We start from the raw sequence: 19,735 nt of genomic DNA, 5'->3' as shown, positions 1-19,735 counted from the left end.
ACACCGAAGGTGCACTTATCGGGGTTCAGCTTGAGCTTGATCCTGCGGAGGTTGTCAAACATCTCCCGCAGGTCATCAATCAGCGAGTCCCCACGCTTCGAATTGATGACGATGTCGTCCATGTAGGCCTCCGTGTTGCGGCCTAGCTGGGGCCCCAAACATTCACGCAGGGCACGCTGAAATGTGGAGCCCGCGTTCTTCAACCCGAAAGGCATGCATGTATAACAATAACAGCCAACCGGGGTGATAAACGCTGTCTTTTTCTCATCCTCGACCGCCATCTTGATTTGATGGTAGCCGGAGAAAGCATCCAGAAAACTCAGCAAGTCACAACCAGCGGTAGAATCAACTATTTGATCGATACGGGGCACAGGGAAGGGATACTTGGGGCATGCGCGATTAAGATCAGTAAAATCCACACACATGCGAAGCTTATTTCTTGCTTTAGGCACCACTACAGGGTTAGCCAGCCAAGTAGGGTACAGAACTTCCCTGATTGCCCCGGCAGCCTTGAGCTTGTCCACCTCTTGCTTGATGAAATCTTTACGCTCTTGTGCTTGCCGCCGAATCTTCTGCTTGACGGGGTGCGCATCCGGGCGCACCGCGAGCCGATGCTCAATCACCTCCCTGGGGACTCCGGGAAGATCCGACGGTTCCCAAGCGAACACGTCGGCATTATCCCGGAGGAAGGTGATGAGGGCGCTTTCCTATTAGGCAGTAAGGTTTGCACCGACGGTAACGGCGCACCCCTTATCACCGGCTTGGAGGGGCAGCTTCTTCACCCTGGCGGCCTCCTCCCGGAGCCCCCGCCCCTTGCCGGGGCACGAGCTCGAGCCTGTGCCTCCCCCGGCAAGCTCTTGCGGGGTAGCGCGGGCCTTCTTCGTTGCCGGGGCATCGCCCGGCAAGCAGTCGTCCCCGGCAACATCCCCGTCACCGGCGTCAGCTGCGGCAGTGGCCCAGACGACTTCGCCAATGCACCAGGCCGCGTCCTTGAGGTCGCACCTGATGGAGAGGACTCCATAGACGGACGGCATCTTCATCACGCCATAGGCGCCATGCGTGGCCGCCATGAACTTGATCAGCGCTGGCCGACCAAGGATCCCGTTGTAGGGCAACAGGGTATGCGCCACGTCGAACACTATGTGTTCGGTCCTAAACGCTTCCCGGGACCCGAAGGTGACCGGCCGCGTGATGCGTCCCAGCGAGCACACGATCCCGGGGTTCACCCCCCGGAACGGGTCGGTGGGCTTCAGCTGCTCCACCGGCAGCTGGAGCTTTTCCACCAGCCTGGTGAACAGGAGGTTAAGCCCCGCTCCGTTGTCCACCAGCACCTTGGTCACCGTCATATTGCTAATGATCGGCGAGACAACGAAGGGTATTACCCCTTAACCCAACTGTCGTGCTGGGTGATCGTCGGCGCTGAAGGTGATCGGCATGTGCGACCACCTCAGCGGCTGTTGCGGCTCCGCATCCGGCAACAGCGCACACACATCGTGGGTGAGGCACTTCACCGCAGCGTGGGATGAGAGAGCGTAAGCTCCCCCATGGATGCAGGCTTGTCGCTGCCAGTACAGTCAGACTCGTGCTGCTCCTCAACGCATGCCCTGTCGCGTCCCCGGGGTGGGCATTCCCGCCCAGCGCGGGGCTGAACGCGCCCCCCTTGGGGTTCATCCCTGTCGGCACCGCCGCCGGCAGGCCTCGGCCCCGCCCTGGAGTCGTTCGGGCAGTCTCGGGAGAGATGCCCGATGTCGCCAAAGTTGAAGCAGGCGCCGGCGGCGCGGCGCTCCTCCCGCCGCTGCTTGATCCCCTGCAGGACACGACAGTTCTGCGCGTCGTGGGTGGAGTTGCTGTGGATGGGGCAGCGGGGCGCATCGCCCTGCTTCTCGCCCGACCCGCCACCCGGCGAGGCCTTCTTCACGGGCCTCGCAGCAAGAGCCCCGAGTCCGCAGCGAGAACTTACTTCCGGCTGCGCTTGTGGGAACCATTCTTCTGCGAGCCCTCGCCCGGGCTCGCGGCAGCCTTAGCTACTAGCTCGGGCGCTAGGCGCCCTTCCTCGGCCATGGCACATTTGTGTGCCGGGGCGTACAGGTCCTGCGTCGTCCGGATCCGATGCGTGCTCAGCTTCTCGCGCATCTTGGGATCGCGGACGTTGATGGCGAAGGTGTTGATGATGGCGGCCGCTTCCGCCTCTGGGATGGAATAGGAGAGGTTGGAGAAGCGGTTGACGAAGGCCCGCAACGTCTCTCCCGGCTTCTGCACGATAGTGTGCAGCTCCGCCATGGTTCCCGGGCGCTTATAGCTGCCCTGGAACGTGCTCACGAACTGCTCGCGCAGGTCCGCCCAAGTGGCGATGGACCCAGCGGGCAGGTGGAGCAGCCAGGTTCGCGCTGATCCTTTCAGGACCATCGGGAACCAGTTTTCCCTGACCTTGTCGTCGGCGCCGATGGCATGCATGCCCAACGTGTAGGTTAGGAGGAAATCCTTGGGGTTGGCGGTCCCGTCGTACGTACCGAGCGCGAGCGCTTGGAACTTACGGGGCCACGTCACCCGCCGCAGCTCACGTGTAAACGCGGTGCAACCGTCCTCGGGGCCCATGGGAGCGTCTTCCTAGTCCTGTGGGTGCTGGCGCTCTACCTCGCGCCTGCGTCGGCGCTCCAAGCGTTGGCGCAAATCCTCCTGCTGGCGGGCATTCAAGATGCCGCGCGCATCGCCCCCCGGAACGGTGGGCGATGAGTTCGAGGACCCCTCCGGGCCCCCGTCTCCTTGGCCTCCCTACGGAGGGGGAGGATTCTCCTCCTGTCGCGAGGCGGGTGGCGCGTCCCCGCGCTCCGGATTCTGCCCGTGGTCGGAGCCTACCGGGGCACCCTCGCCTCGCGCCTGCTGGGCGGCCAGGGCGAGAAGCGCTTCTAACTCCTCGCCCCACGTCTCGTGTGCCGGCGTGCCCTGTTGCGGCTCGTACCGCAACATGACGCACGCGGCGATGATGGATTCCGCCGGGGTTCGTGCGGGGGGTAGCCGGTTTCCTGAGCGGCTGCTTGCTGCTCTGGCCCCGGACGCCTCCGGGTGCACAGGGTGCGAACCCCCAGGGGTCGCCCGCGACGCGGTGTGCTCCCGGTGCCGCTGTCGCGGAGCATCCTCGGCCCGCGACTCAACCCGCTGCCGGGCGCGGGCGGCACCGTGCGTGCTCGCGCGACTGGCCCCGGCACTGGGAGCAGCCGGTCCCCTTGGCCGATTGTCGGCAGACGGCCGAGGAGGCGGGGGCAGCAGCTGCGTTTGCTGCACCCTCGAGGGCTCGGGGTTCTCCTGAGCCCCCGACTCGGGTCGCATGTCATGCGACCACATGTGCACCGCTGGGGCTTCATGCGGGTCTATACGAGGATCACCAGCCCGCTTGGGAGGCATGGCGACTAGTCCCGTCGGCGAAGAAAGCGAGGCCGACATCGATGCGAACGATGTTCCGGCGACCACCGGCAGGCTCTTCTCCCGTGCCCCCTACCTGGCATGCCAGATGTCGTCGCACGGTGCTCCGACACTGGGGGCGTGCGGTCACGGCCCCCTTTAGGTTCGGTAGGGGCGTCGGTGTTCGCCCCGGCGATCGCCGGCACAGCCGATGAGGCCCTGCGGGGCCGGCGAAATGAAGTACTGAAAGTGCGCTAATCAAAGAACAGACACACGCACGTTTTTACTAGGTTCGGGCCAACCGGAGGTGTAAAACCCTACGTCCTGCTTGTCTGAGCTGGTATTGGTTTAGAATCAAGTGTTTACAAGTTGCCGGGTAAGTTCCCGGGCACCCTCTTCCTTTGGCTAGATACTCCTTACTATTATTCGCTAGTGTTGGTGGCTAACTGTGAGCTGGTCGAACTCAGCCGAATCCTACTGTCTAGTGGGATCAACGGCGAGTCGAACTGAGCCAAACGAACCAAGACCCCACTTACTCGGAACCCCTTGACCGTTGGCGAGGGTCCTCCTTTTATACTCAAGGGGATGCCACAGGTGCCACGGTGCATGAGCTACAAGTGTCGAGCGGGGAGGCATACAACTCCCTCCGGTGAGCTGGTGGCGCGCATGGATGCCACCTCCGCCGCTAGGGATCTAAAACCCTAGAGTAGAATTGGACAGCCACTGTTCCCTCGATCGGATGGGTAACGCCCCGCCTAAATGAGCCGTGTGCCTTACTCGCCACGTGCCTGCATGGCGCTGTTGATCTGGCTATTGGGCCCCACGCTTGAGGCGGGGGCATGCGCCCGGGAACCCCCTGTCCCGGCAAGTCGATCCCCGGGAAGCGCCCGAGCCCAACGCACCCGGGAACCTCCCCCGGGAAGCAGCTTCCCGGGAGGCGCCCAGGCGGGAATATTCCTCGAAGCCCCGCTAGCCCTTCCAGGCTGGTAACTTGCCGGGCTGCTCATAGACGCTGCCCGGGATGAAACCTTCCCGGGAACCCGGGAACAGGGCCCGCGCATCGCGCAGCGGTTGTACCCCCGGTGCCACTGGTGCGACACCAATCAAGCCATCTCTGTTACAGTTGCGTCGATCCATCATGTCTCTAGTATTCAGACGATCTTGCGAGAGGAGCCACATGAAGCCTTTGATTTTGCTCACACACTTGTTCTTCCAAATCCAAGTGTCCACGTCAGCGCTGAGTTGGGGGAAGCAGTGTAAGTAAAATTTCTTAGAAGAAAAAGGTCCAGCGCCCCAGCGGGAGACCCAAAGATCATTGTCTGTAGGAACGAGAGTAATGTCGTCCAAGATGGTGTTAATGGACTGAAACTCGTGAAAGGCCAAGTCAGACAGAGGGAGGGCAAAGAGCTCGAAGCGATCAGTGGCGAGGCAAAATCTCTGAAGTGTAATGTTTTTGTCAATTGCAAAGGAGAAGGCTCTCGGGAATTGAGTGTTGAAGGAACGGCCATTCCAATTGTCTTCCCAGAAAGAGAAGGATGCCCCATTGACGGGCAAACCTTTGAACATCTCCTTAAAGTAAGGAATCAGGCGAGACAAATCTCTCCACCAGAAAGAGCCAACCCCGTCATCCTCAGAGGGCGCTATATGGCCATAGTAAGACTTCCAAATAAGTTTTACCCAGGGGGTATCGGCATGTTGTAGAACTTGTGAAGGAACTTGATCATCTGGGCTTGATTGAAAACAAAAAGGTTGATCACACCCAGACCTCCTTTGGAGGAGGCAGACTTTCTCCCAAGCAGCAAGCGCTTTGCATCTTCCAGTGATTTCAGACTTGTTCCAAAGGGCGATTCTCCTGCGCTTATTAACCGCTTCAATAAAACCATCTTGAACCTTGAACACGCTAAGCGCATACGCCGGAAGAGCGGAGAAGACCGATTTCACCACCTGCAACCGACCCCCAAAGGAGAGAAATGATGCATAAGAGGCCAGGCGTCTGTCAATTCTGTCAATAATGGGCATGAGATCACGGATCTTGGGTCTTGAGGTGCCAACAGGAAGACCGAGATAGGTGAACGGGAAGGATCCCACCGCACAACCCAAAGTGCCGACTAGGGTGGCCGCACGTTGTTCCGAAATGTTAATCGGCATAAGGCACGATTTGGCGAAATTAACACGAAGATCGGTAGCTTGGTGGAAGGATTCAAGCAGCGCCCTAAGCCAGACCAGTTGCATGCTGGAGGCTTGCATGATGATCAAAGTATCGTCCGCATATTGCACAATAGGAAAATCCACATCGCCATTCGGGATGGGGAGCCCAATCAGACCGAGATGGAAAGCTCTGTTGATGATGATCTGCAGTAGATCCGTCGTAAGAACAAATAAGAGAGGGGACAACGGATCCCCCTGCCGGACGCCACGGAGATAGTTAAGTTGCTTGCCCGGCACTCCGTTAAGAAGCACCGACGAGGTCCCGGAAGCTAGAAGGTTGTCAATCCAGCCCATCCAAGTGTCATCGAAGCCCATGTGAGAGAGAATGGAGCGGATGGCAGAATGCTCAATCAGATCAAATGCTTTCTCAAAATCCAGCTTAATGACCACAATTTCTCTTCTAGAATGTTTACATTGAAGAATATACTCCAGAGTCCAAGCCAAGCAATCTTGAATCGACTGACACTTAAGAAAGCCATACTGGTTGGCGTGCACAAGAGAAAGAATGACCCGTTGAAGACAAGAGGCGAGAAGCTTGGTGATAAGCTTAAGACACGAGTTGAGCAGAGAAATAGGTCGGAAGTCATTGACCGATACGGGGGCGAGCACCTTGGGGATTAACGTGATGAAAGAAGAGTTTATGCAGCGCAGACTAACATTGTCAGAGAAAAACTCGTTGCACAGCTCATAGATCTCGGTCTTGATTAGCGGCCCGCAGGTCTTGAAGAACAGCCCATTGAAGCCATCTGGGCTGGGGGTGCGGTCAGGCGGGAGGTGCGCCACCACGGAGTCAATTTCCTAGGTGGTGAAATGGGCCGAGAGGGCACCCAGCCCATCAAAGTGAGGGATGAGCGAGGCCAGGTCCAGATGAAGGCTGCGTGGCTCGGACTGCCCCAAGCAGCCACGAAAGGCCAGCCAGAGAGCCTGGGCCTTGGCCGGATGAGAGTCTGCCAGAAGTCCATCCGGGCCTCGGAGGGCGGGAATGGCATTCTGACGATGTGCTTTAGTGGTCCAGGCATGGAAAAATTTAATGCATTCATCGCCAAGTTTAACCCATCTAATAGAACACCTCTGCTGCCAAATAATTCGCTTCAGATTTCTGAGATGGCCCACCTGGTTCTTGAGTAAAATTCTGAAATTGAACTCCTGGGACACCAAACATCTAATCTCCTCCAGAAAATCCAACTCATTAATGACAAGTTCACAATTATTGATCAGAACATCCAGGCGGGGTAAACGCTTGCTCCATCTCTTGAGCCCACGTCTAACAGCTTTCAGACGCCCCACCACCCTACTAGCCACATTGTTAGCCCGGACCGGAAGATTCTAGAAAGTGGCAACAACGTCGGCGAAGCCAGGCATGTGAATCCAGTAATTCTCAAAGCGAAAAACCGTCGGTTTAGGAATAGCAGATCCAATACTAACCACACAAGGCACATGATCGGAAGTAGAGCGCACCAGAGATCTGACCGAGGGATTAGGGTGGTTGATGGTCCAAGCATTCGAAGTGAAGAACCAATCCACTTGTTCAAGAAGGGGATCCTCCTGCATGTTGCTCCAAGTGAAGGCCCTGCCTTGAATGGGTAACTCATTAAGCTCCAGCGAGGCAATCACGTTGTTGAAGTTCAAGATGTCCTGAATGTTGCCCCCCGTTCTATTCCGGTTCTCCAGCGAGCGATAGAAGTTGAAATCGCCCAAAAAAAAGCGAGTCTTCATCCTCTCCAACTGTTGTCGTGTTAACTGACTTTTCTGTATAATGACATGTTTATATTATTAATTACGTAATACACAGGGCTTCTGCAATAGTAGTAGGTTGCCAGGTTTATCTGGAGCTACTAATTTGATATTGTCCATGTTGCTAATTTTTCTATAAATCTGATCAAACTTGCTATTTAAAAATGGGCCGCCCTTAAAAATGGAAGAAATATTTGAGACAGAGATGAAAACAAGACACCTGATGTGATGAACACAGAGTGAATCACTGTTGACTGGCCCTTCATAGTTTCAGAGCAAAGCTCATGAACGGCTAGCTAAAACTGAACAGTTCAGTTTAATCTAATTAGCAGCCCATGGCAGCTGGAAAAGATACGGCAATCCACTGCCATGGTCACAAAACTCAGCCTTGGTCTTGAGGTCCTTCAAACCAACGGCGAAGTGTCGGCTCTCGCTCTCCCGAACAAGAGCTATCCCGGCGGCGACCGTGGTGACATGACAGTGACACCAGCGGTGGCAGCCGTGGGGCACCACCTCGCTCACCGGCGTCTCCTTCTCCAGCTTCCAAGCCTTGCCTCCGGCGCCGAAGCCGCGGCCCTCCTCCTCCTCCCTGACGAGCAGCCACAGCTGGAACATTTGCCTGCCGTTGTCGACGCAAGCGAGGCAGCACGCGCCGTGCTCCGTCTCGCCGACGGCGTAGCTCGACCTCTCCAGGCCGCCCGCCGGCCAGGGGAGCAGGAAGAAGTCCCTTGTCGCGGTGTTGAGCACGGTACAGGAGGATGTGATCCGTTGGTGTAGTCGGCGGTAGAATATGAGCCCGGCCGCCTGCATTGTCGGCCGTTCGCGACGACTCTGAACCAGCGACGCGTACCCGAAGTTGTCCTCCCGCCATGGGTGGAAGCGCCACCGGGACGTGCCGGAGTCGTACACGACGGCTCGCTGGCGCCCGTGGTGCTGCACCTGCACAGAGACCACGCGGAAGGAGAAGAAGGCCGACGACTTTGCGCCGCGGCGGCGGATCAAGGAGTCCAGGATGTACCCGTCCACCGGGACGATGACGCCGTCGCCGTCGAGTTGAGGACGGCGTATGGTGACGCGGCGGAGGGAGACGGGGTCGTAGACGGTGAGAGGTCCGCCGCCGCTTCTGGAGAGGAGGAGGAGGCCGTCGTGGCAGTCCCGGAGGCGCCACGCCGGGTCGTCGCCGAGGCGGGTGAGGAGGAAATCCCCGCCGCGCGCGATGACGGCTAGGTCGGGGTCGGAGCGGACGGGGGGGGCAAGGTGGAAGACTGGGAGGCCGCCGCAGTCGTGGAAGACGAAGAGACCGACGAGGAGGTGCGATGACGACGAAGAGGCCGACGGGTGGCATGCGCGGAAGCGGCGGAGGAAGCCCCTGCGGGAGGCGACGCGGCGCCAGCGGTTGGACGCGAGCGCGGCGCACGCGAGGGACGCCGGCGACGAGAGGCGGAGGAGGATCTCCTCGATGTTGTCGTCCTTGAGGCAGTCGATGGTAGGCATCGGTGGCTCCATTGCGTCGTCGTTGGCTGGATCCGCTGCCGCCGGCGCTGAGCTCGTACGGATCGGAGGAGGCGATACTTGTTGGCTCCATTTGTATTTGTTAACCGTTGGATGTTATCCGCATACCAGGCCAACAGAGGATGATGGTCTTGGGCCATGGGCTGGGAGCTTCGTGGGCTGTACGGTCTGAGTTAGTTTTTTTGTTTGTTTGAGAAAACAAGATACAAATCCAAACGCTCACAAACAAGTGCGGGTATACCCATTTTTATGAACGCACACACGCATATTCTGTCCTTAAGTGCACCTTTGAGAGATTGAGCCGGAAGATCTTGAGAGATTGATGAAATCACCACAGATGCCTCCCTGTTGTTGATTGATATGTCACATACCACTGAAATAAAGCGCAAGTTAAAATTTGGAAAAATCCTAAACACACGGAATCAAACCACCTGAGTTAAGATCAGTTCATGTTTGAGTTGGCTTTCGAGCAAACTGTCGGTGCTCTATTTTGTTTTTTTGAATTAGCTCTACGGGCATATTCTATTTCAAATCGGTTTTATTAAATCATCACTTTCTTCAAAGAAAAAATCATCACGATATGCATCCTTGCGTTGTCATTATTTGATATTGACAATGGTGCATTTTCTATTAATTTATAACAACTTGTAACTCGGGCATTTTCTATTAAGTTTTTTCTTTCCTTCTTCCACACGCATCCTGCAGTAAAAGAAAATGTCCAGGTCAATCAGCGATTTCGTTGCGTGCGTCGCTGAGAAATCGAGAACCGCCGGAGGTCATCTTCCAACAACTGGACAGAAAAAAGAAAAGGATCACCAACACAGCACACCTTTCAGACGACCAAGCAAGATGTCACACCGTGCGACTGTACTGGTTTACACGTACCAAAAGTAAAAGCAAAAGAAAGAATAAGTGTGCGCTCGATGCATGCATCATATGTTTGGCCATGTCGTTGTGGGTAAGTACGTTGGTTGCTTAATCTTGATAATCAAGATTGATCATCTGGCGTCAATCGGGTGGATCACATAGCTCCGACAGACCAAACACTCGTCAATCGGGTGGATCACATAGCTCCGACAGACCAAACACCGCAAGCGAGAGACACCTTAATTATCTCCGATCAAATCGTTTCTAATCGAAGTCTTTTCTCGCATTTGCTGTCGATCTGTGTGGAGATCGACCAGTTAATTCGGGAACCATCGATCGGCGCCCCATGTAATGTAAACCTTGGGATGATGAGTTGATTGAGTTCTGTCTCTACACGTGATCAGAAAACTCGCTCATCCATCCGGGATAAGCCCGTGCGTTCTGGAATCCTGGATCAATCAGGGCTGTCGTCGTACAGTTCAAGCAACGTACAGGTACGTACGTATTTGTGGCATTGTCATACAGAGAGCTCGGGCTGGTATTTTTCACCAGTGGACGGGAGAGAGCTACGTCGCTGCCGGCGAGGACCATGGCGACTTGTGACAAAAACAGCCGTATATATCCCCGGCTGCTGAAGTTGAACTCTGTGTGGGAAGTGGGGACTTCAAATTCATCCATGAACTTGACGAACGTACGTATTCCTCAGTCCAATAAAATATGTCTAAACTTTGATTAAATTAAAATACATTTATACAATAAATCATGTTTAAATGCATTCAAATTTTAACAAACTCGAGACATCTTTTGCTGCTGGATGGGGGTGAATATGTTCTTTGTTGAGTCGCCCAGCGTGTCGAAAAAATGGCCAGTTGCGTGATAACCTGGCTAGGGAAGTAGTATAGATGAGTACTCAGTATTTGGCTCCGTTGGAGAGAGACGTGGTAAATTCAGCGTTTGGCTTGTCGTGCACGCTCGATTCAGCGTCTGATTTTTTGTCGAGACAAGGGCCGATTTTTCACCGATGGGAATTGAAACGGGAGAGCCGCGCGCTGCGTGGCGTGGCGAGACGGAGGCCCCGAACGAAACCCGATCTCCCCTGCTGCTGCTGAATTGAAAATTCCCCGTCATTTTCGGCCATTATGTTACTACGCACACGTGGATCACGCCTGGACCTATCCGCCCGACTCTCGTCCCCGGGGCTCCAATCAGCGAAGTCGTCTGTCTCGCTCGCAGCGCTCCCGTCAAGGCGATCTCTTCTATTCTCCATTCTTCTCCTCCGATCTCTCTACGCCAGAGCCCGCCCAGTTAACCAGATTCCCAGCTCACCCGAAATCCAAATCCCAAACCCTATTTATACCCTCCACGCCAGCATCCATCCAGGCGAAGTAGTCCGTCGAGGAGTGGAGTAGGGAGAGCAGGGGTTGGTGACAGCTAACTGCGGCGATGGCCTCCGCCAACTACCTCCCGGTGCTCGTCCTGCTGCTCTCTGCTTCTGCTGCTGCTGCTGCGGCGGCGGCTACGGGTGTCGAGCGGGAGGGGAACCTGTCGGCGGCCTACGAGCCGCTGTTCGAGGCGTGGTGCGCGGAGCACGGGAAAGCGTACGCGTCACCGGGGGAGCGCGCGGCGCGGCTCGCGGCCTTCGCCGACAACGCGGCCTTCGTGGCGGCGCACAACGCCGGCGGCGGCGGCGCGGGCGGGTCGAACGCGGCGCCTTCGTACACGCTCGCGCTCAACGCGTTCGCCGACCTCACCCACGCCGAGTTCCGCGCCGCGCGCCTCGGCCGCCTCGCTGTCGGAGGGGCGCGCGCGCCGCCGTCGGAGGGGGGATTTGCCGGCAGCGTCGGCGTCGGAGCCGTGCCCGAGGCGTTGGACTGGAGGCAGAGCGGCGCGGTCACCAAGGTCAAGGACCAGGGCAGCTGCGGTGAGCGCACGCTTCTGAATCTGTTCTACGCTTAACATTGCAGGCCCATCTGTTCCCTATCAGAACTCTGAATCTGTTCTACGCTTAGTTATTGGGATTTATTGTTAGAACTTAAATATTGAAATGATAGTACGTAAGTATCAAACGGAAATGTATTACCTGGCACGTCAAAATTTATAAGCATACTCATACTTCAGATATGTATGACCGAGGCATTTTTTTTTTCTGCAAATGGTTCGAAAAAATGGAATCCATGATAGGGAGCAGAAATACAGACTAACCTTCCCTTTTCGTAACTCACTAGGTAACACGGTGGTAGATTAATTGGTTAGCACTTGGCATTCAGTACATGCCTGACTGTGGTGCTTATCATGATGACATGATGTGCAGTTAAATAAGATGTTGAAAAAAATTGCTCTGTTTAGTTGTGGTATAACTTGGTGAACCAGTCACAGGCAGCACAAGGTGTTTTGTTCGGAGTCTTGATGTGCAATTTTACTCGGTGCATTTATCCAGGTTATGTTGGTTTTTAGTCACTTCAGTTCTTTCCAGCACTACTTCCACTGGCTTTGTTATATCCTTAAAAGTTTAAATTGAAGTGACTAACCAGTGTCCTGATGACTGAGTAAACTAGATGGATAAAGAGTTATGCCTCGAATTCCTTAGGCGGTGTTTCTTCTTTGAGAGTCTGCACAAGAGAATTGTTAGCTTCTGCTGTGTAAATACTAAATAGCTAAGTGATGTTTCAGTGTGCAGTTCAGTTGTTCCATCTGGTTTAATTAAGAATGTTGGAAGAAGTTGGGAATAGGTTGGCAACTTGGGATTATCTGGTTAGGAACTTTGGAACATGGAAATAGTTGTACCATGCTTCCAACAATCTGGTGTTCTAGGCTCATAACTTGGGATTTTCTATGGTGCCTCTGGTAATATTGGAAAGGGGCATCAGAGATGAGACTCGGGAGAGCTACAAGGCCGTTTCAGCAATCTTGTTTTACAAGTTAGGATTAGGATTGAGGAGTAATACTAAAGACGCAAGGCTTTGTTTCCACAGAGTCACACCTTTTTGGACTCAAATCCAGTGTGTGGTTTGGATGATGGCCAAAACCCAAATATTTGGTCATGACAAAAGATTAATCTTTGTTTCGATGGTTGCCAATTTGTTGAGTATTTAATATCGAGATGTTTGTTCGTAAGTACAACAAAAGCACATTTCATTTTTCTTGTCAACATTGGCTAATTCATGGACAAGCAATCTTGGGCTGAAACCAAACATATCCCTTTGTTTAATTTTTGTAAAGGACCTTTATATAAGATATAAAGTATATTTTCACTTAACTGTTGGTGCTGTCTCATTGCTTATTACTAAACCACAGTAGTACTTTTCATTAATGTGACATGTATGTTTTCACTTAACTGTTCTCTCCTTACTTCAGGTGCTTGCTGGAGCTTCTCAGCTACAGGTGCCATCGAAGGCATAAACAAGATCAAGACGGGCTCTCTCATCAGCCTTTCTGAACAGGAACTAATTGACTGTGACAGATCCTACAATGCTGGCTGTGGCGGTGGGCTCATGGACTATGCTTATAGGTTTGTGATTAAAAATGGTGGAATTGACACGGAGGATGATTACCCATATCGTGAAGCAGATGGAACATGTAACAAAAACAAAGTAAGATGGAGGTGTAAAAAACTACCTTGAAGAGCATGTTTAGGCACCTGCTGTGTAATATTTATAGTCTGTCTGCTTGTTTTGCAGTTAAAGAGGCATGTGGTAACAATTGATGGCTACAGTGATGTACCTGCTAATAAGGAAGACTCGTTACTCCAGGCTGTTGCCCAGCAACCTATTAGTGTTGGAATATGTGGCAGCGCTAGAGCCTTTCAGCTATATTCTCAGGTTTGAATACAATTTTTGGTTGTTATTTCTCAGTAACAGTACAATTTTACCACACACTGTACTTTACTTTCATTTTTTCTCTTATTCAGGGTATCTTCGATGGTCCATGCCCAACATCTCTTGATCATGCAGTGCTAATTGTGGGATATGGTTCTGAAGGTGGCAAGGATTATTGGATTGTGAAAAATTCTTGGGGTGAAAGATGGGGAATGAAGGGCTATATGCATATGCACCGAAATACTGGCTCGTCCTCAGGTATCTGTGGTATAAACATGATGGCGTCGTTCCCAACAAAAACAAGCCCGAACCCCCCTCCTTCACCAGGCCCTGGTCCAACCAAATGCAGCGCTTTTACTTCCTGCCCTGAAGGATCCACCTGTTGTTGCTCCTGGCGTGCATTGGGATTTTGCCTTTCTTGGAGCTGTTGTGAACTGGATAACGCAGTTTGCTGCAAGGATAACCGTTCTTGTTGCCCCCATGACTACCCTATATGTGACACAGATAGGGGACGGTGCTTGAAGGTAGGTCATATGCATTCTTTATTTGAGCTCCCATCATGTTTGTGAGGAAACTGACCAGCTTCAAAGCTTGATATGGTTATGCTTGACAATGCTCTAAACTAAAAAGTTCTTCTATCTTAAATTTTTTTCATATCTTGTTCCTTTTTTTATGGACTCTTCGGATGTCAATCAAGTTACCAACATGGTTTACATCAACATCGGAGAAATGCTGTGTATTCTGAGGACTGAGCATTTGGTGAATCACTGTTTCAGGCTAACGGCAACATCTCCAGTGTGGTGGGGGTTAAGAGGAAGCAAGCTTTCTCCAAGGTTCCTTATTGGAATGGTTTGTTGGAACTTCTCGATCCATGAACATACAAAACGTGACGGTTCCAGGTAAGATCATGCCAACTTGATTTGTCCAGTACTGCCACAATCTGCATCCTTAATGTGATGGCCGCTTGAATCCGTTATACTCACCACTGACCATCCTTTCTCCCGCGGACAGATGCACACGAGTGGACAATCTTATAGAAGCGACGGGGTTCACTGTGTTCTTCAAGTGCCCTGCTGCCTTGTTGTATGCTCTTATAGCCTCTAGCTGCTGGTTGTCTTGCAGAGAGATGTCCCAGACGTTTTTTGAGGAAGAGATGCCCAGGACCCCAAATTGTAGTGTGCACTGGTGACTCACGCAGCTAGCACTGTATTTGTAGAATTTTATGATTGTAGTACGTATCAAATTAGCCTATTATGGGCTCAGATATTCGTTGCACCTTGCACGAATGGTTTGATTTTACTCGACTTGTATTAGATGTGAGAGAACAACACACATAATAAAGCTCCCAGGTTCCATGATCTTCAAATTTGTGTGTGTGTGTGTGTGTGTGTGTGTTCTGCAAGCATGTTTTTAGTTACTCGATGAATCTGGTTCTGTCGCTACAGGATAGGATGCTGCTACAAATTTACTATAGTTAGCATGCATGGTCCTTTGATTAACCAGTCCTTTTAGTTCTTCTGTAACAGGATAGAATACTGGAGTTCTACCAGTTTAGCTCATGGTCCTTTGGTTAAATCATTTTCCAGTTGTTCTTCTGTTTGATCTTCACTTCGTGCCTGTGAACCTTTACTTTACGGCTTTACCCAGCCCGAACTCGTTTTCCATATTCCGGTCCCCGGACTCCCGGAATCGGAGAAGAGGAAACGAATCCATCAAATCCTGTGGCGCTTCGCGGCCCCGCAACACGGTGCGGGCGTCCCAAAAAGGGGCGGCGGACATATTCCGACCTCGACACACTGCTGAAGGGGGGCAATATGCGGCTGCGGCGAGGCCTCCCATCCCAGCCGCACAACCGGAGGCGGAGTGCCCACTGCCCGGCGCCGCCTGCTCGATGCCTGAGGGCGACGCCGTAACCGCCCCGGCCTGACCACGTGCGGTGCCGCCTGGTGGAGCGCAGTCCCCCGCGGCACGCACGCGCTCGATTCGCGGTTAGTGCTGCTTCATCACGATTCCCCCGTGGGGAAAAATGGCGTGCGGCGAGAGCCGAGTGCCTTCCAGTTCACCAAGGTAAAACAACCAACCAGCCAGCCCCGCCAGGATCCGTCTTTTCCTTTGCATCAAAGCTCCCCGTGCCGTGACATTACCACATTGCACAATTAGCCAATTAGGGATCTAGAATCTCAGACATTTATTACTCTTTCATGTGCAGTTTGACACCGTGAGCATGGTGGAGTCTCCCTCTCTCATTTCATTTCAGAAAATGCAGAAAAAGATGTAGTCACGAAGTGCCCGTCAAAGAAAGGTAGCAGAATAAAAGCATCCTGCAAAAATAACGTCTGAAAATGATTTCTCTCTTCTTTTGTTTCACCGCAAGCTCTGCTTGCCCCACCATAGTGGAATTCGGCCATCCACACACAGCACAAAATATATTCTAGAATGCCAAGGAAATAACATTTTGTTGGGGAATAGCTTCTTTAATTCTCCACCACCAAAGTCAGCATGGGAGATGAAAAAAAAGAGAGAGGAGAATATTACAGGCTGGGAAAAGATTGCATCATTTTCCATCTTGTGTGAATTGGCTCCAGTAGGTCATCGAATCGAGTTCCCTTTGGTTGCTTTCAGGTCTCCTCAACCGTTAACGCGGCTGACAGTGGTTTCTTTCTCTTGGCCCTTCTTGTTCTTGCCATCCTATAAATTGGCAGGTCGGTGTTTCCCGGTGTCTTAGTAAGCTCAGACATAGCAGCGGACAGGCGGTGGCAAGAGTCACAATCTTAACTGTCTATCCCTCGAGTCTTTGATCCTATTTGCACAGCGGAAATATGGTACACTATTTTGTTTGCTCATGAACTTGTGTGTGTGTGCATACTTGTGTGTTTGTTTTCATGAACATATGTTTGTGAACAACAGAGAAATGAGATTGTGAGCATGCATAAAAATCTTCAGAAATTACTTGGATATGGAATTACAGCGACATTTCAAACATCTGAGTTTTTCTCTACTTTCATTTTTCCATTGAACAGTTGTAGACCCCTAAAATTTCTTCTGACACTGAACAGAATTCACATCAGATTGATACTTTTTTTCTTCCATGCTAAGAGTATGGTGTGACATCATTTTGATTTGACTGGCAATGAAATGTAAAGCATTATTTTCTTGATGGATTTATAGTTTCTATTATTCAAATTTCCATGACCATACTCTAACAAAATCTTGGTGGCCATGTCTAATAGAGCGGCAATGGAAAGAGCCCCATAGTGGTTGGGCCTTGGGGAGGCACAGGAGGATACCCTTGGGATGACGGTGTGTACACGACGATACGCCAGTTTGTGATCACCCACGGAGCAGCTATCGACTCCATCAGAATCGAGTATGACCTGAAGGGAAACTCAGTCTGGTCAAAGACGCATGGGAGTAATGATGAAGGGTCAGAAATAGATAAGGTCTAGTCTACTAAAATCCTCACTAAAACGTTTTCAATGTTCTCTATTATTGGAGACTTCCTATTTACACAACCTGAAAAGCTGATTGTTGTCCTTCGTCCAAGAAGTATGAACTTCTATATACAGATCTCATAAAGTTTTCCAGTAAAACAAACCGATAAAATAGAAGGGTACTTGTTATCCGAGCTCATAATTGTTGCTTAGATGATCATAACTATGTTTGTACAACACAAGTTTACTTTGGAGTAGTATTTCTTAATTTTCATATTTCTGAAAAAAATATTCAGACTTCATATGTATGATCTACAGGTGAAACTAGATTTTCCTGAAGAAATTCTTGTGTCTGTAAGTGGCCACTATGGATCAGTCTGCGGGACTCCAGTTATCATAAGATCACTGACATTTCAGAGCAACCATACCAAGTATGGGCCTTTTGGAACTGAAGATGGGACACCTTTCTCACTTCCAGTGAGTAGTGGCAAGATTATTGGTTTTCATGGAAGATCCGGGTCGTATCTTAGCTCAATAGGCTTTTACCTGAAGCAAGTGCATGTTCCAAATGCCTCAAGTTATCCATCCTCACCTCAAAGTCAAAGGCTCCCAGCTGCATATAAAAATGGTTATAGTGTGGCTGAGAGCGGTCTTGAACATGACATGGTCCTTGCTGTGCGAGATAGAGGTGACAGCTATGCCGTTTATTCTAGCAATTACCCTAAGCAGCAGTATACAAATCCATCTCCATACTACAATGATGGGGCTCTCTGGAATAAGGTGCCTAAAACTTGTCTTGTCACATTCGCATTCCGGTGTGCGGTCCGTTCTTTGTATTTCTGGCAATTCTTAAGTCTTGAAATTCTGAACTTTGCTTTGCAGATGGTTTCTTTTCCTAGTTCATACAGAGAGAGGGGGTCCGCAACAATGAACAGCCATGACACACATGGCCCCTGGGGTGGAAGTGGCGGCACCATCTTTGACGATGGCATATACACCGGTGTGTGGCAGATCAATTTGACACGAGCGGTGGGTGTTACTTCTATGAAGGTATTGTACGATCGACACGGGCAGGCGGTATGGGGCAACAAACATGGATTCAGTGGAGGTGTTCCGGCCGACAAGGTAATGCAATTTTCAGTGCTGCAACTCTTCCGCTGAATATGTAGGAATCTGAATGTATGATGGACTGAAACTTGTGTCTTGCAGATAGCGTTCGATTTTCCATCAGAGATCTTGACTCACATAACTGGGTTCTACGGTCCAACAATGATCATGGGCCCAACGGTGGTCAGATCGCTTACGTTCCACACAAACAAGCGGAGATATGGACCTTACGGGGACGAATACGGCACATACTTCTCCACAAGCTTTACCAATGGGAGAATAGTAGGATTCCATGGCAGGGATGGCTGGTACATTGACGGCATCGGCGTTCATGTCCAGGAGGGCAAGGTGGCAGCACACAGAGCCAGTAGGAGGGTGACCGGAACAAGCCCGTCTTCTTCGCCCTACAACATGGTTGCACAAGCACCGAGCGATATTGACGAAGAGGTAACAACTAGCAAAAAAAGAACTCTTGACCAACTTTGAAAAAAGAGCATTGTGGTAAATAAAAAGGTTCCGTTTTCGAAAGATGATGAATGTGAAAATTCTGAACCGTTGTGCGTTTGTGCAGGTTCCTTATAGTGTCATGGTGAAAGAGCCCGTTCCGATGGGGCCGGGGCCGTGGGGCGGGGAAGGAGGCATGCCGTGGGACGACGGCGTTTACACCGGCGTGAAGCAGGTCTACGTCACGCGGGGCGCCTTCATCGGGTCGATACAGATCCAGTACGAGCGCAGAGACCAGCAGTCGGTGTGGTCGGCGAGGCACGGCACCAGCGGCCACATCACGCACAGGGTGAAGCTGGACAGCCCCCACGAGGTGCTGACGAGCGTGCGAGGGTACTACAACACCGGTGGGGAAGATGGCGGGCCGCGGGTGCTGCGGTCCATCACGTTTGTGAGTAACAGGGGAAGGTATGGGCCGTTTGGGGATGAAGTTGGTGTGTACTTCTCGTCGCCGGCGACAGTGGAAGGGAAGGTGGTGGGGTTCCATGGCCGGAGCGGGCAGTATCTGGACGCCATCGGGCTGCACATGCAGCACTGGCTTGGGGACGCCCGGGGCCCCGCGCCGAAGTACGTCCTCTCCAAGTACCTCTTCTGATGATCTTATCTCATCCGGGACGCGTAGTTGGAGTTAGGAGGCTATATGAGATTCGATTGGTTTTGAGATTGGATTTCTTTTTCACGCTGCGAAAGCCAGAAGATATATTTAGTTCCTTCTTTTTTTATCCTTATTATCAAAGAAAAATGTGGTGTTGCACCGATGATCTGAATGCCTCTACGCAAATCTTGAGCTATTCGTTGGCTGGCTGTTGTGTGCATTTGCCGACGTGTTTGAATCAGGCCCTTGCACTGGCCGCACAGCTAGGATGGTTTCATGGAGAAAATTCCATATGTACCACTCAAAACTTACTAAGATGCTCACATACCACTAAAAAAATCAGTTTCAAGTTGTGGCACTGAAATTTTGCACCAGTGACAATTCGTCTCGATCCTTCAAACGAGCCTTGGGCGAGAGAGATCACCTTGAAGAAGCTTAGACCACATGTATGAGAGAAAGCTCTTTATTCATACGAGCGAATAGCTTGACACTTTGATCGAGCAGTCCAAAAGCTCCGGGAATTTGATCTGTTTCCTGCGTTGTATATCCACTGGTTTCTTTCT

General features: G+C 51.9%; 1 protein-coding gene across 1 annotated transcript; it reads left to right on the top strand.

The window, feature by feature from the left end:
• Positions 1-10,891: 10,891 nt before the first annotated feature.
• On the top strand, positions 10,892-19,472 carry LOC100846915 (jacalin-related lectin 3). Its single transcript, XM_024458763.1, has 10 exons — positions 10,892-11,641; positions 13,075-13,310; positions 13,398-13,538; positions 13,628-14,059; positions 14,312-14,404; positions 16,766-16,975; positions 17,285-17,746; positions 17,849-18,091; positions 18,176-18,520; positions 18,645-19,472. Exons 1-10 carry the CDS (start codon positions 11,164-11,166, stop codon positions 19,170-19,172), a joined length of 3,168 nt encoding a protein of 1,055 aa, XP_024314531.1. The 5' UTR covers positions 10,892-11,163; the 3' UTR covers positions 19,173-19,472.
• Positions 19,473-19,735: the final 263 nt, after the last annotated feature.

This window comes from Brachypodium distachyon, chromosome 2 (genome assembly GCF_000005505.3).
Source record: "Brachypodium distachyon strain Bd21 chromosome 2, Brachypodium_distachyon_v3.0, whole genome shotgun sequence".
NCBI lineage: Eukaryota > Viridiplantae > Streptophyta > Magnoliopsida > Poales > Poaceae > Brachypodium > Brachypodium distachyon.
This window is presented reverse-complemented; position numbering and strand designations above follow the sequence as displayed.

Coding starts and splice junctions, on each gene's coding strand:
- LOC100846915 (XM_024458763.1), top strand. CDS start 11,164: ATGGCCTCCGCCAACTACCTCCCGGTGCTCGTCCTGCTGCTCTCTGCT. Junction 14,405..16,765: donor GTTTGTTGGAACTTCTCGAT/CCATGAACATAC, acceptor CATGTCTAATAG/AGCGGCAATGGAAAGAGCCC. Junction 18,092..18,175: donor GAGGTGTTCCGGCCGACAAG/GTAATGCAATTT, acceptor TGTGTCTTGCAG/ATAGCGTTCGATTTTCCATC.